At 43.8% G+C, this 19,826-nt stretch overlaps 1 protein-coding gene across 1 annotated transcript in view; it reads right to left on the bottom strand.

The window, feature by feature from the left end:
- Positions 1–19,826, bottom strand: part of Pkhd1 (PKHD1 ciliary IPT domain containing fibrocystin/polyductin) — a 288,492-nt gene that overhangs the window by 72,953 nt on the left and 195,713 nt on the right. The window contains 7 exon segments of the mRNA XM_042672035.1: positions 593–750; positions 2,100–2,268; positions 3,002–3,877; positions 6,981–7,133; positions 8,811–8,965; positions 13,904–13,991; positions 15,821–15,934. Coding sequence (XP_042527969.1) covers positions 593–750; positions 2,100–2,268; positions 3,002–3,877; positions 6,981–7,133; positions 8,811–8,965; positions 13,904–13,991; positions 15,821–15,934 — 1,713 coding nt within the window.

Genomic DNA, 19,826 nt, shown 5'->3' with positions numbered 1-19,826 from the left:
ACAAAGCACATCGTTAGACGCCGTCACAAAAACAACAAAAAATGAGCAGACACACAAACAAACTATTACCTCATTTTGGCCACAGGAAAGAGCAGGAGAAAATTCCAACCATCATCAAGGGTGCATTCTAATGGGACAAAGAGGGTGTGGCAGGTGAGCAACTGCTTTGGGTAAGGAAGGGGATCTCTGGCCGAAGTGAGGCTGGAGAACATGGACAGCGACAGGGAGGCCCAGCGCCTCTGAAGAGCTCGCTCTCAGAGCAACGAAGTGTCACAGTGACTCACTATGCCCTAACGTAGATGCAGGCGGCCTGTACAAACTGTATCAGTCTTGTCTTGATGTCTCTCAAGGATCAGCATTCCTGTGGTGTGTTCATGGTGGAGCCTGTGTGATCTGAACAGACTCCAACTTTAAACTCAGTTCCTGTCATTGTATTTTGTTCCCAGATAACATAGCCAAAGCAGGCCCTTCACACACACTCTCTCTCCTCGCTCTCTCTCTCTCTCTTTCTCTCTCACACTCTCTCACATACACACACACACACACACACACACACAGAGTTTGGACCACGAGAAGTATGTTCAGATCTGACCTGTATCAAAGAAGGATCCGGTCCATTCTGCCTCGATTTTAGGGAACACAGAAACTGGGGGTGGTAAGCCCAGGGTCTTCCCATCCAGATCCTTGAAGAGATATTTTTTTGGATTTTCACAGTTTGAGTCAGGACAGATCACTCTTTCTAAATCTTTCCTGTAAAGAAAGGAAGCAACACTTTTATGCCATGACATGAAAGGAAGATACTTGTTACAACGATCTGATAGAGTGTACATCCAACAGAAGTTCAGTGTCAACGGGGTGCTAGATATGAAATGAAGCTCTATAGAAAGCATTATTTTCCAGCTAGTGGTCAAGAGGAAGACAACCGAGTTAACCAAATATATCTAATCTTCACAGATTACTGATTTTCTAAGAAGCGAGACACAATAAAATATATCTAACTCTAAAATGTTCTGAACACAATATAAGAACTTCTTGATAGAACTTTGGCAGTATTTTATGATCACCACCATAAATACTAATGATACCACATGAAAACCAAGGAAAAGCAGATATTTAACAATTACTTAGGTTGGAAAAAACAAACTCTAGAAATATATCATAGATTATAGATTATGGCATTTTGTTACATGCATATAAACTGTCTAAGACCGATAGCTTTTCAACTACTTTAGTTCATAAGGAAGACGTGGACAAAAGGAAACTTTGACAGAAAGAAAAAGAATAGAACAAAACAATTGCATGCTTGTGTTTGGCACCTGAAATGGTTCCAGAAATGGCACCAAAAAGGAACTATCGAGAGGCCCAACACATGCTTTTTAACGAAGGTGGGAATCTTTAACCCTGATTCCAATGAATGGAGTTTTTCCCCAATGTTGGGAGAAGGAAGATATAACTCGCTACCTTATTCCTCCTTCTCCTACCCTTTCTTAAGGCAAAAAGATTCCATCTCTGGTTTTCAGGTCTTTAATGAAACTCTCAGATCATTTGTCCACGAATGGCAGTTGGCCTGTCTGAAGGTTGATACTCCTGGTCTACCCTCCTTGATGAATTCAGGGCTGCCTGGCAGTGGGCAGAATGCCCTTCTATCGCCCCACTCTACAGGAAGACACCCAAGCCTTCTGAAGACCACTGACCCTGTATTCCAGGCAGAATTAGGTCCAAGTTTTTAATCATGATTTTGAAAATACCCCCGCAAAGTCTTTTCAATTCACACAATACAATAAAAAGATAGAAGCATTCATATTCTCATCTCAACCCTTTTCTTAGCCAAAGAATATGAGATGCCTGAGTCCAGACTCAAGAGGGATAAAAAAAATAACATCTTCCTCTTTGTGAGAGGGGTTTCAAATATCTTATTTCATAGAAGACACTTGGCATGAATACAGGACCGATAAAGCTGAGTGGCATAAAATCGGTGGGCCATCACACTCCCGGAGGACTGGTGATTTGATGGTTTTATTATTTCATAAGTGCGAGGGATTTGAGAAATTTCCAACTCCTTCAGAAACATGGCACAGTGCCAACACTAACAGCAGTACCTGGGAATCACTGGAGAAAAGCAGAACTTATTCCTGTCCTTCATCTTTAGCATCCGGGTTCGCTCTGCTGTTATTGGGGGCACCATCCCAGTGTTCTCGGCATTGGGAAGAATGCAGACGTCCAGATCATCACCATGGCAGCTTCTCACAAAATTAGAGAAGGTGACATCTAAAATTTAAAAATTAAATAAAACCCTTATCATGTGATGTAAACCACCAACACAAATACAGATATCACGACTGAATATTCCTGCAAGAGTGAATTCTAGAGACAGTTAATCTACCCAGGATAGTCTCAGCAGTTTGTGTAATCCTAGATATAAGACAGCTGTACAATGCATGGACTATTGTATGCAAAAAAAAAAAAAAACAAACAAAAGAAGAAGACGATTCTGCCACATTAAAGGCTTTTAGACATTTTTCATCAGAGGTTTGATCAAAATTCATTCATGTTATAGAAAAACAAAGCAGCGGCCTGCTGGATAGACCAAGGAAGCAGCAAAATTAGTGCAACAGTGCAAAACCACACTGGTAGAAGGAAAATTACACAAGCAGAGGTAAAGCTTGAGCACTACCAAACAACTAAGTGTTCTCAGACACAGCACGGACTCTGCCTCTGTTTCCTGATTGTTTAAAACAGTCGTTCCTTCCTAATTGCTTTAACACAACTCCTGAGGGACTTGTCCCAGGATCCACTTCAACAATCACGATGGATCTTTCCAGCAACACAATGCTGAGACTGACGGTAAACGTTATCGCTATAAACCTGCCTTGCATCCATCCAAAACCGTGAGCTGGTTCCCTGAGCCGCAGCCTCTTCCTGACGGCCTTTCAGAATGCTCCCGAGAACTCTCTAAGTGGAATGAGAGACCCCCGGGCCTAGCCAGGGCCCCACATTTTACCTTGAAGTTTCATGATTCCCGCAACCACCTGGCCACTCCTGACTCTGTGCCACGGCTCCTGAGGCCACTGGTTCGGTTCTGCGGTGAACGCGGGCCACAGAATACCAACCCGGCCTCCTCTCGGGTTGGAAGGCGGCCGCTCCGGTGACGTGGAGTTGGCCGAGCGAGGCTCCATCCTGTCCCAAATGCAGTCGAAAGAGGAGCTGGTGGCCACAATGGTGGAATTCTTGACAACAATCTGCACGTGTTTGATGGAGCTCAACGAGGCGGAAGACACATACACCACGGCCAGAAGCCCCACAGTATTGTCTACCAGGCTGAGGTTCTGTATCACCACACTGTTTTCTGCATGCACCATAGCACCGTAGTCAAAATTCTTGAAAGCCAGGAAGCCAGAGATGCCGGTGCAGCCCTCGTGGGTGCCGTCCTTGTAGAGATGAAGGCCATGGAGGCTGGAATGGGCCACGTTGTCGGACCAGAGCACCCGAGGGGAGCATCCGTGGCCTCCTATGTGGAAGCCGAGTCTCTCAGATCCTGCCACAATGTTGCCACGGAGGCTGGCGCCCGGGGCCCTGTTCACTTTGATCCCTGCCACCCACGGGGTGGACCACGCTGGCTGTGTCACCAGGACGACGAGGTTGCCCAGGAGAGAATAGGCCTGGCCTTCCAAATCAATGCCGTGGCCGACTGTGCCAAACACTACATTGTCCTTTAAGACGAGCCCAGGACTGGCAGATGCGCGCACGCCCCCACCGCAGCTTCGGTGAAGAACGGAAGACATCATCCAGGAGCCTCCTGATGCAGTCAAGAATTCGATGGATGAGGACGATGGTGATCCCAAGTTCTGAATTTCCACATTCAGAAGCTGCAGCGTACCTACAAACAAAATGCAGGCCATCAGACCCTTTCTTCTTCCCCCCTATAAATGCAGGACCCGCCACGGCATGAGAATGTGCAGATTTTTTATTAAAATGTGAGAGCTCCTACTCAACACCAGCTTCAGATTTTGCAACAAGATAGGCATCCCACAAGCAGCAAGCTATGAATCATTGGAAATATCACACTCATGCCTAAAACGCCTTTGTGTCTAGTCTGAAGAGAGTACGTGCTGTATAAGATGAGGAGAGACGGGACGGAGGTCTGGGGAAAGAGAGCAGCTTTGCATTAGGGCAATGGCAGCGTCTGCCTTGGTCTGGGAGTGTGGCCTATCACTTGGCTAAGAAGAGAGGGAATGTGGCTTCCTGGGTCACCCCGCCCCTCCCCATCTCAGGGACCATGATTAAAAGGCCATAACCATCTCTACAGAGGCACCGTGTTCATGGATAAAGTGGATGGCCGCGTGAAGCCCTGCAGACATTTCCTAAGAAGAGCGCCAATGAAAACGTCAATCCTGCCCAGTCAGCGTCCAGAGGGGAAAACCTTCGGGTGCTTCTTGATGGAGATCAAAAGCATAACGCACTTTGAGATCCTTTTAGAAGGCTGAAACGTGGGAAGTCGTCCCTGAATGTTTATTCTAGCTATGTTATACTCTCCCTGATTTTACCTCTCAAAACTGAAAAGACTTTCTATACCTTTTATATCGGAGGAGGAGAGCGAATCATTTCGTCTCATTCAGAACTCTATTTGTGCTGTTTGAAGTAGATGTTGTTTGAGTAATACACCTTACCAACAGCCTGCCACTCCGAGGTCTGCCACAGAGCACCAAACTCAAAGGCACCAAATTCAAGTGTGAGCTGGGCACGGGTGGCTTCTTTTCTATGGCAGCCATAGGCTTTTGGTCAGGACGTCCTATCGGTATTATTTCAAATGGATCTTAATGTCTGATACCTACATGGCTAGAATTCATAGTTTTAAAGTGTTCAAGACCTTTTTATTTGTACACACTTTAGCCAATGATTGAACATTAGTCAATAGGAAATACTTAGCAAGGTGTTTTTGGTCAGAAGAGATTAAAAACTAGAATTTGGAAGTGAAGGCATGAATCAAGTGGTAGAGAATATTCCTAGCAAGCACAAAGCCTTGAGTTCAAAAGCTTAGTGACCAAAACAATGTTAGGAATGGTCCTGACCTGATTTTTCAGCCTCCTAACTGTTCAGATGTCATAGGTGGCACTGTGCCCTGCCCCTGCCAAACCCTCCCTGGCAGCTCTCGATCATGTGGTATTTAAAAACACAAGCATTCTTAAAAATAACAATAAAATTACACAAATGCTGCATGAGCATCTCAATTGACTCTTGAACAGAAAAAGGACAAACAGATGAAATATGAAAGCTATCTTGGGGGTACATAGTATGAGTGCACCAATGTTAATTTTTGGTTCTCCACAAACGTTATCAGTGGATGTGAACATACTAGCGGTAGAAAATGCTGGGTGAAAGGCTCATAAAGCATCTTCTTTTCTATAAATCCAAAATTATTATAAAAGTAAAACATAAACAAGGTTTTCAGAGTCAGGCTTCAATCTGCCATTTAATAGTTAGTTAACTTTCCTTACACCTCATTAATTTTATTCATTCACATTTATTGCATGCTTAACATATGTCAGTCACCATACTTACAAAACAGAGATGGAAAATCAACGCTTACCTTCAAGGGTTTGGCAGGCACAGGATATGAAGGAGCGACACAGATAAACAGTAGATTCTGTTACAGGCTTTGATACTACACCAGGAAGACTGACCCTGCCACAGAGGCACTACAATTAAATACACTGAATTTTCCATTGCGCGAAATCCAGCATCGTTCCTGGCCCATAAAGAGTATTTAGTAGTTTCTCTAGTTCTTCCTCTGAGATGGGCGTGGGGAAGGGGGTTGATTTAAAAGCCTTAACCCAGCAATGCCAAAGGTTTGGATCAGATTGCTATGGCTTCGGGTGTGTGTGTGTGTGTGTGTGTGTGTGTGTGTGTGTGCGCGCGCGCACGCGCGCCATGTCTACAAGACCAGAACCACCCATACTTATCTAATCTCCTTGAGCAAGAGAAATCTACCTCAACACTGTGGCCAGGCTGAGCTGGGTATTCCTTTATTATGGCCAGGATCTTCTGTATGTGGCACAACCCACTACCCACTAGATACCAGCAGTCTCCTCAAGTCACGACAACTACCACTGTGCTCACATACTTGTCAGTTGTCCTATAGGAAGGAAAATCAGCTCTGGCCAGAACTTGAGGCAAAAGTGTGTATTCGATGCACCACAGATCCAGAACATCTTACTGGGGCTGAAACACTGCCCTCTGCCAAACTAGGGAAAGACTTGTACCAGCAAAATGTCCCATTAATAATGTCAATCCTTTATTTCAGAACTTCTCTGAGCCTTTGTGTTACACGTGTACACAGTGGCATTCAAAAACGCAACTACAGCCCGAATATTTCCCAAACTATGTGACCGGGAGCACCTTTGGAATAATATTTATAGAATACAAGTTGAAGAAATGAAGTCCTAATCAAACATTTTTTGCAGCATTCCAAAGGGGCTAAAGCATGAATTAAAAAAGTGAAAAGAAAGATTGAACTGATCTTTAAGGCAGTCTGGAATACGGAAATCATTTTTATTTAAATGCAAGCTATTAATTTAGAGCATGAGCTGATGTCTGCCATCAGATACAGCACGCGACTGGGGAAGAGCAATCGAAATTCAGGAAGGAGATAAAACCCAAATGGTCATTAAATCATCTATAATTTCAAAGCAGAGGAAATTTCACATCTGCCGAAGATGTTTTCTTTGAGGTAAAAATGTGCATATGTGCCGCTCTCCAGAATATTATTTTAACAGCACACTGATAATTAAGCACAGATCAGGACTAAAATTCATAGCCTTTTGGAGCACAAAGGAACCACCATCTAATTTGAACATCTTGTGTTATAAGTGGCCATATATAAGCACATACACACACACACACACACACACACACACACCGTGCTGGAATTTCTGAGTGTCCCAGAATAGACCCCAATTTATAAAGCTTAAGATTTCATTTACCTGAAAATTCTTCTCTGGTGGAATTCTGGAAAGATCCCACCAGGATTCTCCCCCGACAGGCTGTGTCAGACCGAATTTGCACATTCCGAGTCAGTAGTCCAACGGCAACAGCCAAACGAATGCTTTGACCGTCTTCCACGACGTGAGCTCCTCCTGGGGAAATGGGAGTTAGTGTGGGCTGAAAAGACATCTTGAAAATCTATGTCAGAAACCACCAGCTGGAGACCGAGGGCACCTCACAAATGAAAATCCCTCCACTCCCCTTGGAAGTCCCACCAGCTTGAAGGCCTGCTTTGTCCTCGGGCATTCTCCACAACGGTCAGCTGAGAAATGAGAAAACCTGTTAACTTTTCTCTCTTTGGGATCCAAGCGAGTGTTTGAACAAGAATTCATTTCTTCTCAATAACTGTGGGTGGTTGGACAGGTACAGAGAAGACAGGGCACACCTGTCCAATTAGTGGAGTTTCCCAGACTCCTGCCTTAAATCCTCAAGACGGGATAGTGGTGTTTGGCTCTCCACTGCCCATGACGTCTCTGATGAGAGCCGAGACGGTCACAGATCAGAGACCATAGGGTGTGCGAGCAAAAGGGGAACGAAGTACAGTGTGGAGCAGCGGCAGATTTCACTATGGCTCCAATTGGAAAGGACGGCTGCATGCTTCTCTCTCCTCTCATTTTTAATAAAAAGTGAACCAAGCCAAACATGACTGCTTCTGCCTGTAGTTCCAGTGGTTTCAGAAGTTGAGACAGGATGCTGGCTTAAACTTGAGCAATTCAAGACCAGCCTGGGTAACAGTGAGAACTCATCTCAATCAATCAATCAATCAATCAATAAAGCAAGCATCATTCAAACTATGATTTAGAGATAGCTTTTGATAGTACTAGTGAAAATACACATTTCACTATATCATATATCATGCACACAAAAATAAGTCTCTAATTTCTATTTTCAAGTTTCTTTTAGGAGTATCTCCATTATTAGATTTCCTTATTAGACTAACCATTATTTCCATATAGTACAAATATAATAAAGATACTATGTTAATATATTTAATGTTTGTTTTATAAAAAGAGATTGGAGCTTTTCTATTCCTCTTTTTCTTTTGTGATGGCTCTGGGGCTTGAACTCAGAGCTTTTTGGCTCAAATCTGGCCCTCTACCCTTGAGACACAGCTCTGCTTCTGGCTTTTTGGTGGTTAATGAGAAGTTATGAGTCTCACTGCCTTCCCTGCTCTGGAGGGCTTCAAACCTCAATCCTCAGATCTCAGCCTCCTGAGTTGTAAGAATTACCACGAGCACTGTCCTCTTTTCTCTCCTTCTCCTTTCTCTTCTCTTTCCTCTCCTTTTCCCATTCTCTCCCTTTCCTCCCTCTCAACCGTTCATATTTTTCCCCACTCTCCACCTCCATTTTATCATGGTAGTTGATATATAAAATGTATTTGCTGTCAGGAAGGATGTGATCATAAGTACGGGAAGTAGTCATTAGTGACCATAACTACCATATTCTAAGGGGTTGTATGATTCAAACCCAGGAACTCCATTAGAAACTCAGTGTTCCTAAATTGCACTGAGGCTTAACCATGCAAATGTCCAGCAACTTTAAACAAACTTTTCAATTCCACTCTTAGACTTGCTACTAAGACTTAAAAAAAAAATACTTTATACCTAAGTAGTCTTTAAAAGTAAAGCATACAATTCACAAAGAAATAACTATGAATTAATCCACGGCAGCAATGAAGTATTATCCTTCCCCTCTGAACTGCTCAGGCAAGTGGCCAAAGATGCTGTCCTGGTGCTGGCCTTCCCTTCACCAACAAACCCCAGCCTTACCGAGGTGCCGGTACTGGAGACGCTCCTGGATGCTCACATGCCGGCCCCGGACCGCTCTCACGGTGAGCACCTCGGCTTCGTGGGGCTCGTAGGAAGAGGGGCAGAGGACGATTTTGTCCTGGGGTCGCCAGTCCAATACCTCTTGCACTAGAATTCTGAAACAGCAGAAAGATGGCATCCGAAAGCTGAGCGCCCAGTGGACGCCCTCCCCTACTCCAGAGTGGAAAAGAAACCCACCACAGCCAGCATGTCCCCCAGTGATGAATAAATAGCAAGAGGGGACATAGAAAAGGAGGATTTTGTTTTGGGGGTGAGAAATGTAATACTGATAGACCCATTTTCAGGCTTGCAAATGTATTTATTACAGGGATAACCAAGAGTTCCCATAACTGTGAAGGCAAAGCAGTGAGAAGTTGGGCGAGTTTCCCCAGAGTTTCCGGGAGGAGTCTTCACTTCATGGGCGGCAGGACGCGGGTCATCTTCCCTCTGGACCAGGAAGGAGGAGGAGTGAATGAAAAAGAGCAGGGACTAGGGAGATGGGGGCCAAAAGATAGAAAAGTCTCAGTGAGACAAGAAGAATGTGTTCAGGAAATCTAGTGGGTAGCATGCAGACCTGCATGAACAACAGCAAGGCTACGTGCTAGGAAACTGCGAGAAAGTAGGTTGGGACTGCTCTTACCACACAAACACTACGTGAGGTAATGCAGGTGTTGAGTGACCCAACTTAGCCATTCCATGATGTGAGTCAGAGCCTCATTTCATGCAGGGTAAATGTATACTTTTACTAGAGTGGGGTTGGGAGAGATGCAGGAGGCCATTCATGGAGATGTACTGTACTCACAAACTGATGTGTTGAACGGAAACCCCTTTGTGCAACCATTTAAAGAATTATAAAAAGTTTAAGTAAAATTATTAATCACCTAAGAAACAGGAGACTGGATAAGCCTTATGACATCTTTTTTTTTAGCTAAATGAGATGAGAAACCAGAAAAAAAAAAAATAACAAACTTGGGAAACATTGCTCCATAGACCGGCTATTCCTCCTACTTTCTGCTACCCAGAAAGTGTTTCCTGCCCCACAGGGTAAAGGAACGTTTTCACTGGGTAAAAAGATTTACAGCACTCTTCTGACTTTCTGTCTAGAAAATCATGTCACTTCTGTCTTTATATATTCAATCTCTATCACTACCACTTGATCTAAGCTACCATCCAACATCACCTGAAAATCTGCCCGGTGGTTGCAGTATCTTCACTAAGTAACTTCATTCAAGCTCAAGTCAGACCCTGTCTCTGACTGCTTTAAAAAAAATCTTTCAATTGCCAGAATGAAATCTGCATACTATCAGAAGATTGACATAAAAACCATTTAATTTCAAAGAACGCATGGTTAACCAAAGACACACATGTGCAACATGAACGTAATTCGTGCAACGGCTAGGAATAAATTCTTTGTGTCTATGCTTAATTTGTTTCTACTTATTTACAATTCAAAACAATCTATTTTCTTTATCCCTCTCCCCAGAAGTCAACCAAATTGAGTTATAATAAATAATAATTTCGAGATAAATTTGTAAATAACCCAAAACAAAAAGCAACACATTTGTCTTCAAAATGTTTTGCTCTGCTCACTTTGGTTGGATGTACAAGAAATGAATCATGCTTGCCTAAACTATTTCCTTTGGAGACATCCCGTTAATTTTATTCATGGCATAGATTGATTATATGCAAATAAATTCAACTATCTAATTTTCTTGGTGCAAATTTGTGGCAGGCATTCAGGTGAAATTTGACCCCATCAAAGCAGGAAGGCTGACTCAACTGAGCTAAAATAAGGAAGACCGCAGGATGTGGGCCACAGAAGTGACCTGAAGGTTCTCAACTGAGCCAATGGTGCAGCAGTGCCCCGTCCCCAGGTTTACTAATGTCCCGTGGTCACAGACGAAGTCATCATCAAGGAATTTAAGCCAGAGGCTTAAGGAAACTTTACTACTTTTACAAAGCCCTATAAATAAACCCTCTATTATTTTAACAATTTTTAAAAATGCAAGCATAGCTGTAAAACCTGTATACGATGATACATAATTCACATAACCTCATTAAAATATTCTTCCTTGGTAGGATCTAAGCAATGGAATGAACAAACCAGGGTGACACTTCACCCACTGGAACCCTTCATCTCTCCGCACCTGTGTCACTTAACTTTTCCAGCCTTATTTTCCGACCCATGCTACGTAGACACCACACCTGATATCACTGGGAGGTTTACCCGAGCTAAGCAATGTGTAAGTGCTTGGGAGACTCTTGAGACGTGACACATCCACAGGACAAGAATTTAATAAATGGTAGCTGAGGACCACAGACAGTTGAATCGATAAAACTGAACTTGCGAAATAGCTTGTAGCTCAGACTCTGAGTGAAGTTTTTAACACATTCTTATAAGATAAAAGCCATTCGTGGGACTCTTGCCAAATTCCAACTCACTAACCTTTTCATTATAATTAAGGTCTCTTATCGACCCCTATTAGGAATGCCTACTCTGCAAATCCTTTCGGAGGCCAGGAAAGCACTTCCTGCTCCACATGTCCGTCTCTGAATTTTTGTTTTTCCTCAAACTTTTCCAGGACTGAGCAGACTGAGCAAGCTCTTTCCTCCATGCAAGGGGCACTGTGCATCCTTCGAGGAAGTAAAGGCCAAAGGGCAGAGGAGAGCAGGGGAAGGTAGCCACTCTCCTGCCAGGTCTCCTGGGCGGAGACACCGTCTCCTTCCCCTAGGAATTCTGGACTCTAACACTTGCTTGTGGAAGTGTCCGAGGTTCTCAGACCTTCAGCATTGGGCTGAACGTTACAGAATCGGTTTCCTGGGTTTTAAGGTTGTCTGACTTCGACTGAGACAAATGTCCGGCCTCACCGGTTTCCTCAGCTCCCAGAAGACATTTTTGTTGTTGTTCTCGGCGCATATGATCATCTGACCCAATCCCCAGAATGAATTCCCGCCCCTCTCCACTGAGTCTCATAGGAGCTGAGATCGCGTTCTGTCTCTGCTCTACCCGAGACGCTGTCTGGTGCACTGTCTCATGTCTGCCAGCTTTCCGCTCTGTCTGTCATTTTCCAATGGAAGAGTTAGCTTGTCTCTCACTGGAGTTTGTGACTGGCACCTCTGGAGGCCCCGGATCCCTGCCACTGTCCAAGCTGCTCCGATGCTTTGTGTCCACACATACGACCTCCTGTCACTCAAAACCCATGGGAGCTAAAATCCTGATGTTGGCCGTGAGTGTCCTGATTGCCCCCCATTCTGCAGAGTTGTGCTCAGCCCCTGCTCCGTGTCATTCCCCCCCACCCTGCCCTGACATTTGTTCTCTCCTTTCTCCTTCCCCTCTTCCCCACGGTAGTTTGATCTCTAGGCCCCAGCTCTCTCCTCCACCTGCCCCCCACCATGGCATCCTCTTCCTGGAGGCTGACCCCCAGAGGCTGGATACCACCCTACAGGACTCATCACCTCCTGCTGTCGCCACTGCGTGTCTCCAAGTCAGCATGTCACTGCCACCTTCCATAGCGACAGACTTCTTCCCTTCCTGGCCTCCATGTTCATCCGTCAGCGCCCTCTGTCCACCTGGCTGTCCCCTCGCTGGTGTGATGACACCGCCCCCCCACCCCGCTCCACACAGACTTCCTCCTCTGCTGTCCAGTGCCTTGGTACCCACCGTGCCACACGGCTCTGCGCGCTGCTTGCTCTGTGGTCACCTGTCTCCATCACCTCTCAGCTCAGATTCCCCAGCAAGGGATTTCCTGTCCCTCCATGTTAACGGTCTACCCTTCTACCACCATCTTCCTCCTGGACTGGTTGTAATCTGTCACGGTGCCGTGTGCACTTCTGTGTGCACTTGTGTATCGTCTCCCTCTCTGCCATCATGTCGGCTCCTGGCGCGCGGTCCACAAGCCAGCGCCAGTGCACAGAGAGAATTGCTCAGATGGGCGCAGAAACCTGGGGAGCTGCTTGCTCTGGGGCTGGGCTGGCTCTTTCCCCTGCCTTCCTCCTTTCCGTCTCTCCGTTCCCACCTCTGACCCGCCCTGCAGGAACACTGCCTCAAGTCCCCACATGAGGATGTTAGCAGGGCTCTGGCCACAGCCTCACAGGCCGCGCCAGACGCGTAATTATTGCTAGGCAAGTACTCTGCCGCTCGGCCATGCCTTCCAGTCCTTTTTAAATTTTTTTCAGACAGGTCTGGAACTTTTTTTCTTTGCTGGCCCACTAACTCCACCTCCCACATAGTTGGGATTATAAGTATTCAACACCAGAATCAGCTTGGTTTTTTGATACAGAATCTCACTTTTTCACCCAGGCTGGTCTCAAACTGTGACACTGAGATTACAGGCATGAGCCATCATATCCAGGCTCTGTAATGCCTGACACAGATACCACATTAACCATCGTACTCATCATTGCATCCCCAGATTAGCTCAGTGTTTGGCATAATATATGCAGTTGAGCAAGTAGTGCTGAATAAATAACTGCAAATGGAGCTTGCTCTTAGTTCATTCAATTATATTCTTCCTTGCCACTTATGATTGTTGATTTTCCTACATATAAAATCTATTTGTTCAAAAATTTTGACATGTTACCAAAGTGGGATAAGGTATACATTGTTCTTATGTTACAATTTTCATTTTAAGGGCATTTGTTATATAGAGTTATCATTCTATTGAGTTATTGTAGGAGTCAAGTTTGTAGAGTTTAAACCACCAACACATTTTTAAATTATCTCTACTGATTTTTGACTTTCTAATTCCTGAATTTCCAATCAATTTCATGATGTTTGCTGGTGGTCTTTTCAGACCTCCAATCTCTCTTTCTGCTTGTTTGTATTTGATTCTTTTTTCTCATGCTGATACTTTAGTTTATTTTTGTTTTCACACTCAATCAAGAAAGCACTCAATTACTTGGCTATCAACCATTTCTCAAAAGTAGCTCTTGTATTCTTTTACTTCGTCTTGAATTATGACACTTAATTTAAAATTCAATTTCATTTGGAACAAAACCTCAAACAGAGGCAAACTAAGCTACAAACTAAAGTCTCTGCCTTACTCATTCCTTACCTCTCATTTCCGGGGGCAATATCAGCTCCAAGCTGTGTCCAGGATTTCTTAGGATATGCACTGTGAAGTAGAAATTTCCCATAAACCCCTGAAAAATTAGAGAAGCAACAGAGAAATAGAAAATCCCTTCAGCATTATTAAGGCCAGGTAAGCATAATACCATGCAGAAGTGATCATGTAAGCCATGTGATCCACAATCGATATCTAAAGCTGTACTATATTTTATAGTAGGTCAAATGTAACGATGGTAAGCGTTCTCTGAGAGCTGGATAGAATTGAATGTTCCATCCCATCTAATCATCTAAAAGCTGGGACACAGGTCAATCCCCTGGCATTAGTTACATCTGAAGAGATACTTCCTTCTACCATTAAGTGACTTAAAACCATTTGCAATTCTGTAGGCTTTGATATTTTATGTCCTATACTTGATGCTTTGGTTCTTTTTATTGTGAAAATACTGTACAGAGGGGTTACAATTACATGGGCAAGATAATGAGTACATTTCTTATCAAGCATTGTAGCCTCCTCCTTTGTTTCCCCTTCCCATCCCTTCCTATCCTCCTCTGCCCTCCACCCAATCCTCCCGCCCCCACCAAGGTTGTAAAGTTGGTTTTCGACATAAAGACTTGTACATCTCATTGTTGCAATGCAAAGTATCACTATTTAAACGATTTGTTTTTTCCCTTCCCCTCCACAAATTATACCGACATCAAATACAGTGAAAGCAGGGGTTATACTATGGGGGAGGGACATACAAAGCAACAAAGAAATGATCTTATAAATGTGTTAGAAACAATTGCATGAAAGAAAAAAACATTTGAATATATATCTTAGGGTTCATTTCCCTAACATCACCTTATCTGACCTTTTCTGCTTGACTCAGACATATACTAGTTATTGCAAATAAGGGAAACCATGGGACCTATGTTTCTTTGGGCCTGGCTTACTTCATTTAATATAATTTTTTCCAAGTCTTTCCATTTCCTAACAAATGGGGCAATGTCATTCTTTCTGGTGGTTCTTTTTTTATACGAGGTGGGGTGGGTGGTAGGTGTTTGCTGGTCCTGGGGCTTGAACTCAGGGCCTGGTGCTGTCCCTGAGCTTCTTTTTATTCAAGGCTAGTGCTCTGCCACTTGAGCCATAGCTCCATTTCCAGCTTTTGGCTGGTTAGTTGTAGATAAAATTACCAATGCACATTGTTGCCTTGGCTAGCTTCAAACCTGAATTCTCAGATCTCAACTTCCAAAAAGTTAGGATTACAGGTGTGAGCCACCAGTGCCCAGCTCTGAAAACATGGTATTATTTTTTGTCTGATTCTGGCTCACTTTGGTTGACAGGATGACTTCCGGTTCCATTCATTTTTCTGCAAACAACATAATCATGCTCTTCTTTTTAGATAAATATGTGACACTGTGTTATTATTATGTCATACATTCTTTATCCATTTGTCCACACATGAACGTCACGGGGATTCCATAACTTAGCTACTAATTAGTCACATGATTATCATTTATAATATAGATTTTTGTCTAGACACTTGGTGTTTACTCAATCTAGGCACAATAAATCTAAGTTCTTAGACTATAACTTATGAAGTGTTATATGAATTGTTCATCTTCTCTGAATTTTTGTCAGAGACATACTAAGTAATATACTAAGTGTAATTTATCCAGAAGAGTGCCTGGAATTTAGTCAATGGTCCACAGATAGAACTTGTGTATCACACACATACATACACGTGCATGTACTTATTACCTTTCCTTATTTTAAAATTGCATTTTTATTATCTTTACGTGATGTAAAGGAGTTACCATTACACAAATAAGTTTATAAACAGTGCGACCTGATCAGTATCACCCCTCTGACTATCCCCCCTCCCTTACCACCTTTTCAATCAAGATTGTATTATCCTCTTACCAATCGTCCCTGGGTCAACTTGGATTCCATAGAGGCGGTTGCATGACACTCCTTCTGAGGCTCGGAGGTGGATCAGGAGCTTTCGTTCTTTTTCTATGGGATTTTCTAAAGTCCCTGTGTACAGAGAAAACTGTATCATTCAGAGTAATGGGAAACTGAAGCAGAGAATACGCAGCAGTGCTGTGAAGTAGGTTACCTGGAAAAGAGCTGGTGTCACCTAGATAAAACAGGAGGAGGAAGGTGACCCTCCGCGAAGATGGGGATGGAGACTGGACTATTGCAAACGCTCACCTCCCTTTCTTCTCTAGGTTCAAGTATACTTTGTGACCTACTCATATTTAGGCCAATCATGTGACTTGTTTTGGCTGACGAAACTTGAGTGGAAGTCATACAAATCCTAGTTCTCACTTGCAGTTTTTATTGACTTGGTCAGTTTCCACCAGCTTTCTTTCAATTCTGGTCTCTACCAAAAAAGGAGTCCCCTATAGCCTCTGGGACCCAGAGGTACAGGCATTAAGAACAAACCCACACAGGACATATAAGCTGGAGTCAAACCCAGCAAAGTCTAACGCAAAGCCTTGTTTTTACAAACCAAGGTTTAGGGATTACTTGCTACAAACTATTAATTTTTTAAAAATTGTTGATATGCTATATAGGGCTGTATGATTCACAAATCCATCATTTGAATGCATACATTTAATCTTCATCCCCTCATCCTCCCTCCAAAACAGAAGTTAATAAGGATGATTCTTATCCTAATTTTAAGGATTCAGACATAAAGAGACAGAGGTTTGGGGACCGAAGTTTATTCAAATATTAAATAACAGACCTTTTGAAGAAAAGCTCTGTTTGTGGTAAATGTTTTATTAAACAAGTAACACATTCTTTTTTATATAAATTCTTTTAGCAGCATAAAGACAGAAGGCTGCGATCCTCAGACAGGAGATGGAGCTCTCTGCTGACCTTGTGCTAGCATAAGCACTGGTCTTGTTTGCAGAGGGAAGCTTGTTCAAGGGGTTTCCTGAGATGGCGTTAGTGAATGTGGACCTCAGGTGGCTCTCTTCCTTTGACAATATGTCTTAGAGCACAGAAAAGAATTGCAGTCAGTTGTTTAAGCGATAACGGGTAGAGAGTTCATCATACAACTGCCCAGCAGCTCAAGTAAGCTCACAAAACCTCTCTGCTATCAGACGGGACTCCCCAACTTAGAAATGAGGCTGGCACATGCAGGATGGAATGACCGAAGCTGAAAATTACCTACTTGTCTTTTGGTGAGCGATTTTTTTCCCAGACAAGTATAACATCACAGCTATCATTTCACATAGACCTGGTTAGCCAGGAGGCTCAAGATGAGTCTGAGACTCGCTATGCATCTATCTTCACAGTCTAGCATGTACAGCCATTGCTTGAAAAGGAACCATTGAAAGCAAGACTCAGAGGAACAAGATAATCGACATGGAGTCATACCCTGGATCAGTGGGCAGGCAGGGACTGGGACATAAACTGTTGATATCAATAGAACAAGTAGCTGCTTCACTAAGCAATGCCAGGCCTCAACTGAGGTACTGAAGTATTCTCTTCACCCAGACATAGATTCAGTAGAGCGGGAAGAAGGGAAGCAGGGAGGGGGGATGGTAGGGCAGCAAGCACGTACGGTGCGGTGCTTATCTTGCAGTTATAAGTCTGTCCAGTGAGCTGTTTTCCAACTGTGATTTCATTTATTTCACGGAGGGTAGTTTAAAGTCTTAGAGAAGAAGAAAAAAAAAATGGCCTAGTGCTAAACAGATACCAGAGAGAGAAAAGTAGGACAGTTTTTGCCCTAGAGAAATGTATGCAGAGTTCCACAAAAGGAGTTCAGCGTTTCCCTAAAATCAGAGATTAAATCTATTATGCAACCCAAAACGACAGCACATGTGCAGCTTTCATAGAAAGTCTGGGCAAAATTAGTCAGCCTGCCGGGGTCTTTTTGGTATCTGAAGTGACCAGAGTTGGGATTCCTTTTTGTTACCATGGGGGAGGGGCAAGATGGGGCTTGGGGGTGAGGTAGAAGGAAAGAAAATTGAAGAGAAAGAAAAAACGTGCTCTTCTAAGTTTTAACATGCAGTGCTTCTTGGGCTTGTAAAAAAAGATTGACGGAAAGGTGACATGGGTGCGTTAAAGGCTGAGATCCTCAAAGGATGCAACGAGGGAGCCTCTTCGCACAGGCTGTGGCCGCGGAGGAGCTGCGCCCCGTCCACAAGCGGACGGTCCACCTAAGGGAACCCCTCTACAGCCCATGCCAAGCTGTCCTCAACCACAAGAAGCTGCAGGAAGTGATGTATTCATCAGGGGAAGGAAAACCATTGTCACTGTGCTGCCAGTGACATGCGCAATTTCTTTTAACTCTCACAGGCTTCCCATGACACTTTGGGGCTTCTCGGGAAGGAAACTGAGGCAAAAGAAAAAAAAAAGAAGTTAAACAACTTGTCGGAAATTTCACAGCTATTACATGGTGAAGTTGGGCCTTCGGCTTAATAAATACCATTCTGGGGCACGGGATGTGGCAGAATAAACGTGAAGCAAAGTCGGTATGACTTCGCAGGATGGTTGGCAGTGGAGGGAAAAGGGAATAGGTTCCAGATGCTAAAATCACCTGGGGAGATGGAAGAAAATACGTTCTGGTGTACGAAAGATAACCATTATTGATTTGGGGAATACGGTACAAATGGACTCCATGAACTTCAAAAGGTAAGAGAAATGGAAAAGGACCTTTTATTATTCGGCTAACTCAGCCCCTTTGACGGTATTAAGCATAATGCTAGTTTACACGTAAGCCTCTCCTACCAACACGACTCCCCGATGCCCTGAACGTCCATAACTGGGTTCCTGAGCGGTCCCTCTGCCTCTCTGGGCTCCAGAGGGTCTTTAGTCGGTCTTCACCTTGTTCCTCCCAGTGCTGAATGCTCTTTCCGTTTGTGTTGGCGCCGGCCATACAAATCGATTTCCAATCTTCAATTCGATGTTCCCCTTTGTGTCTAAAAGTGGCTGCGCCTCTCACTGCCGTACCTCTAGTTCAACGAATTCATCCTAAAGAGTTACTAAGAGTCGGGAGGCTGAGACTTGGAGGATCACTGTTTGAAGCCAACCTTGGGCAGAAAAATCAGTGAGGCTCCATCTTGAATTCACTGGCATAAAAGCTAGGCTGGAGGTGTGGCTCAAATGTTTGAGCAGCAGCCCCGAATAGGTTCTACATACCTGTAGGATGGTCAATCATACAAAGTGTGGAAGCTCTTCACTCTGTCGTTACTTAGTTATAACAGCAAACATCTGTAGAGGCTTGGATGCAGCCAACAATGAGAAACAGCTTTGCGTGTGCAGAATTCCTTCCACCTTCCCAGTTTGAGCCACGGAAGTCCCTAAGATACTGCTTGTTTGCCTCGGCTCTCTCTGCCGGGAACACAGCCATTTCCTGAATCCAAATGGTGAACTCTTATCTATACCCACACCCAGCTCAGATGCCACATTTTCCTCGATGTTTCCTTGTCAATTTAGTTGGGATTAAGTGACCCCCCTGATGAAGCTACTTTATAAGCCATCTATTTGTAGATAACTATTCAACACATTTCTACATTAAATATGTGTCTGAATCATTTCCAAATCATAGTTGAACTTGAAAGAGGACATTCATATATTTTTAACCTAATCTCTTTTTTTCCCCCTTTAACAAACATCACATGAGACCGTTTGGCCATCCAGTGGCATCGTGGCTTTCAGCTGGCGGCTATGTTTTAATCTACACTTTCCTTGGGTTTGTCTTCTTATTACATAATCATCCAATGAGCCTTACAGAACTGTCTGTTCAGAAGGCAATAAACTGGGTATGGATTTTTCTTCTTCTTTAGGACTGAGAAAGTCCCAATCATGGAAGCAATGAAAGAAACAGCCATGTGCTTGGTACTTCATTTCCTGACAATCAACGCCGTGCGTTAATGATAACCTTAGGCTTCTGGCTACAAGGGTGAGGCAG

Source organism: Dipodomys spectabilis, unplaced genomic scaffold (assembly GCF_019054845.1).
Source record: "Dipodomys spectabilis isolate Male_0828 unplaced genomic scaffold, ASM1905484v1 ptg000669l, whole genome shotgun sequence".
Classification (NCBI taxonomy): domain Eukaryota; kingdom Metazoa; phylum Chordata; class Mammalia; order Rodentia; family Heteromyidae; genus Dipodomys; species Dipodomys spectabilis.
This window is presented reverse-complemented; position numbering and strand designations above follow the sequence as displayed.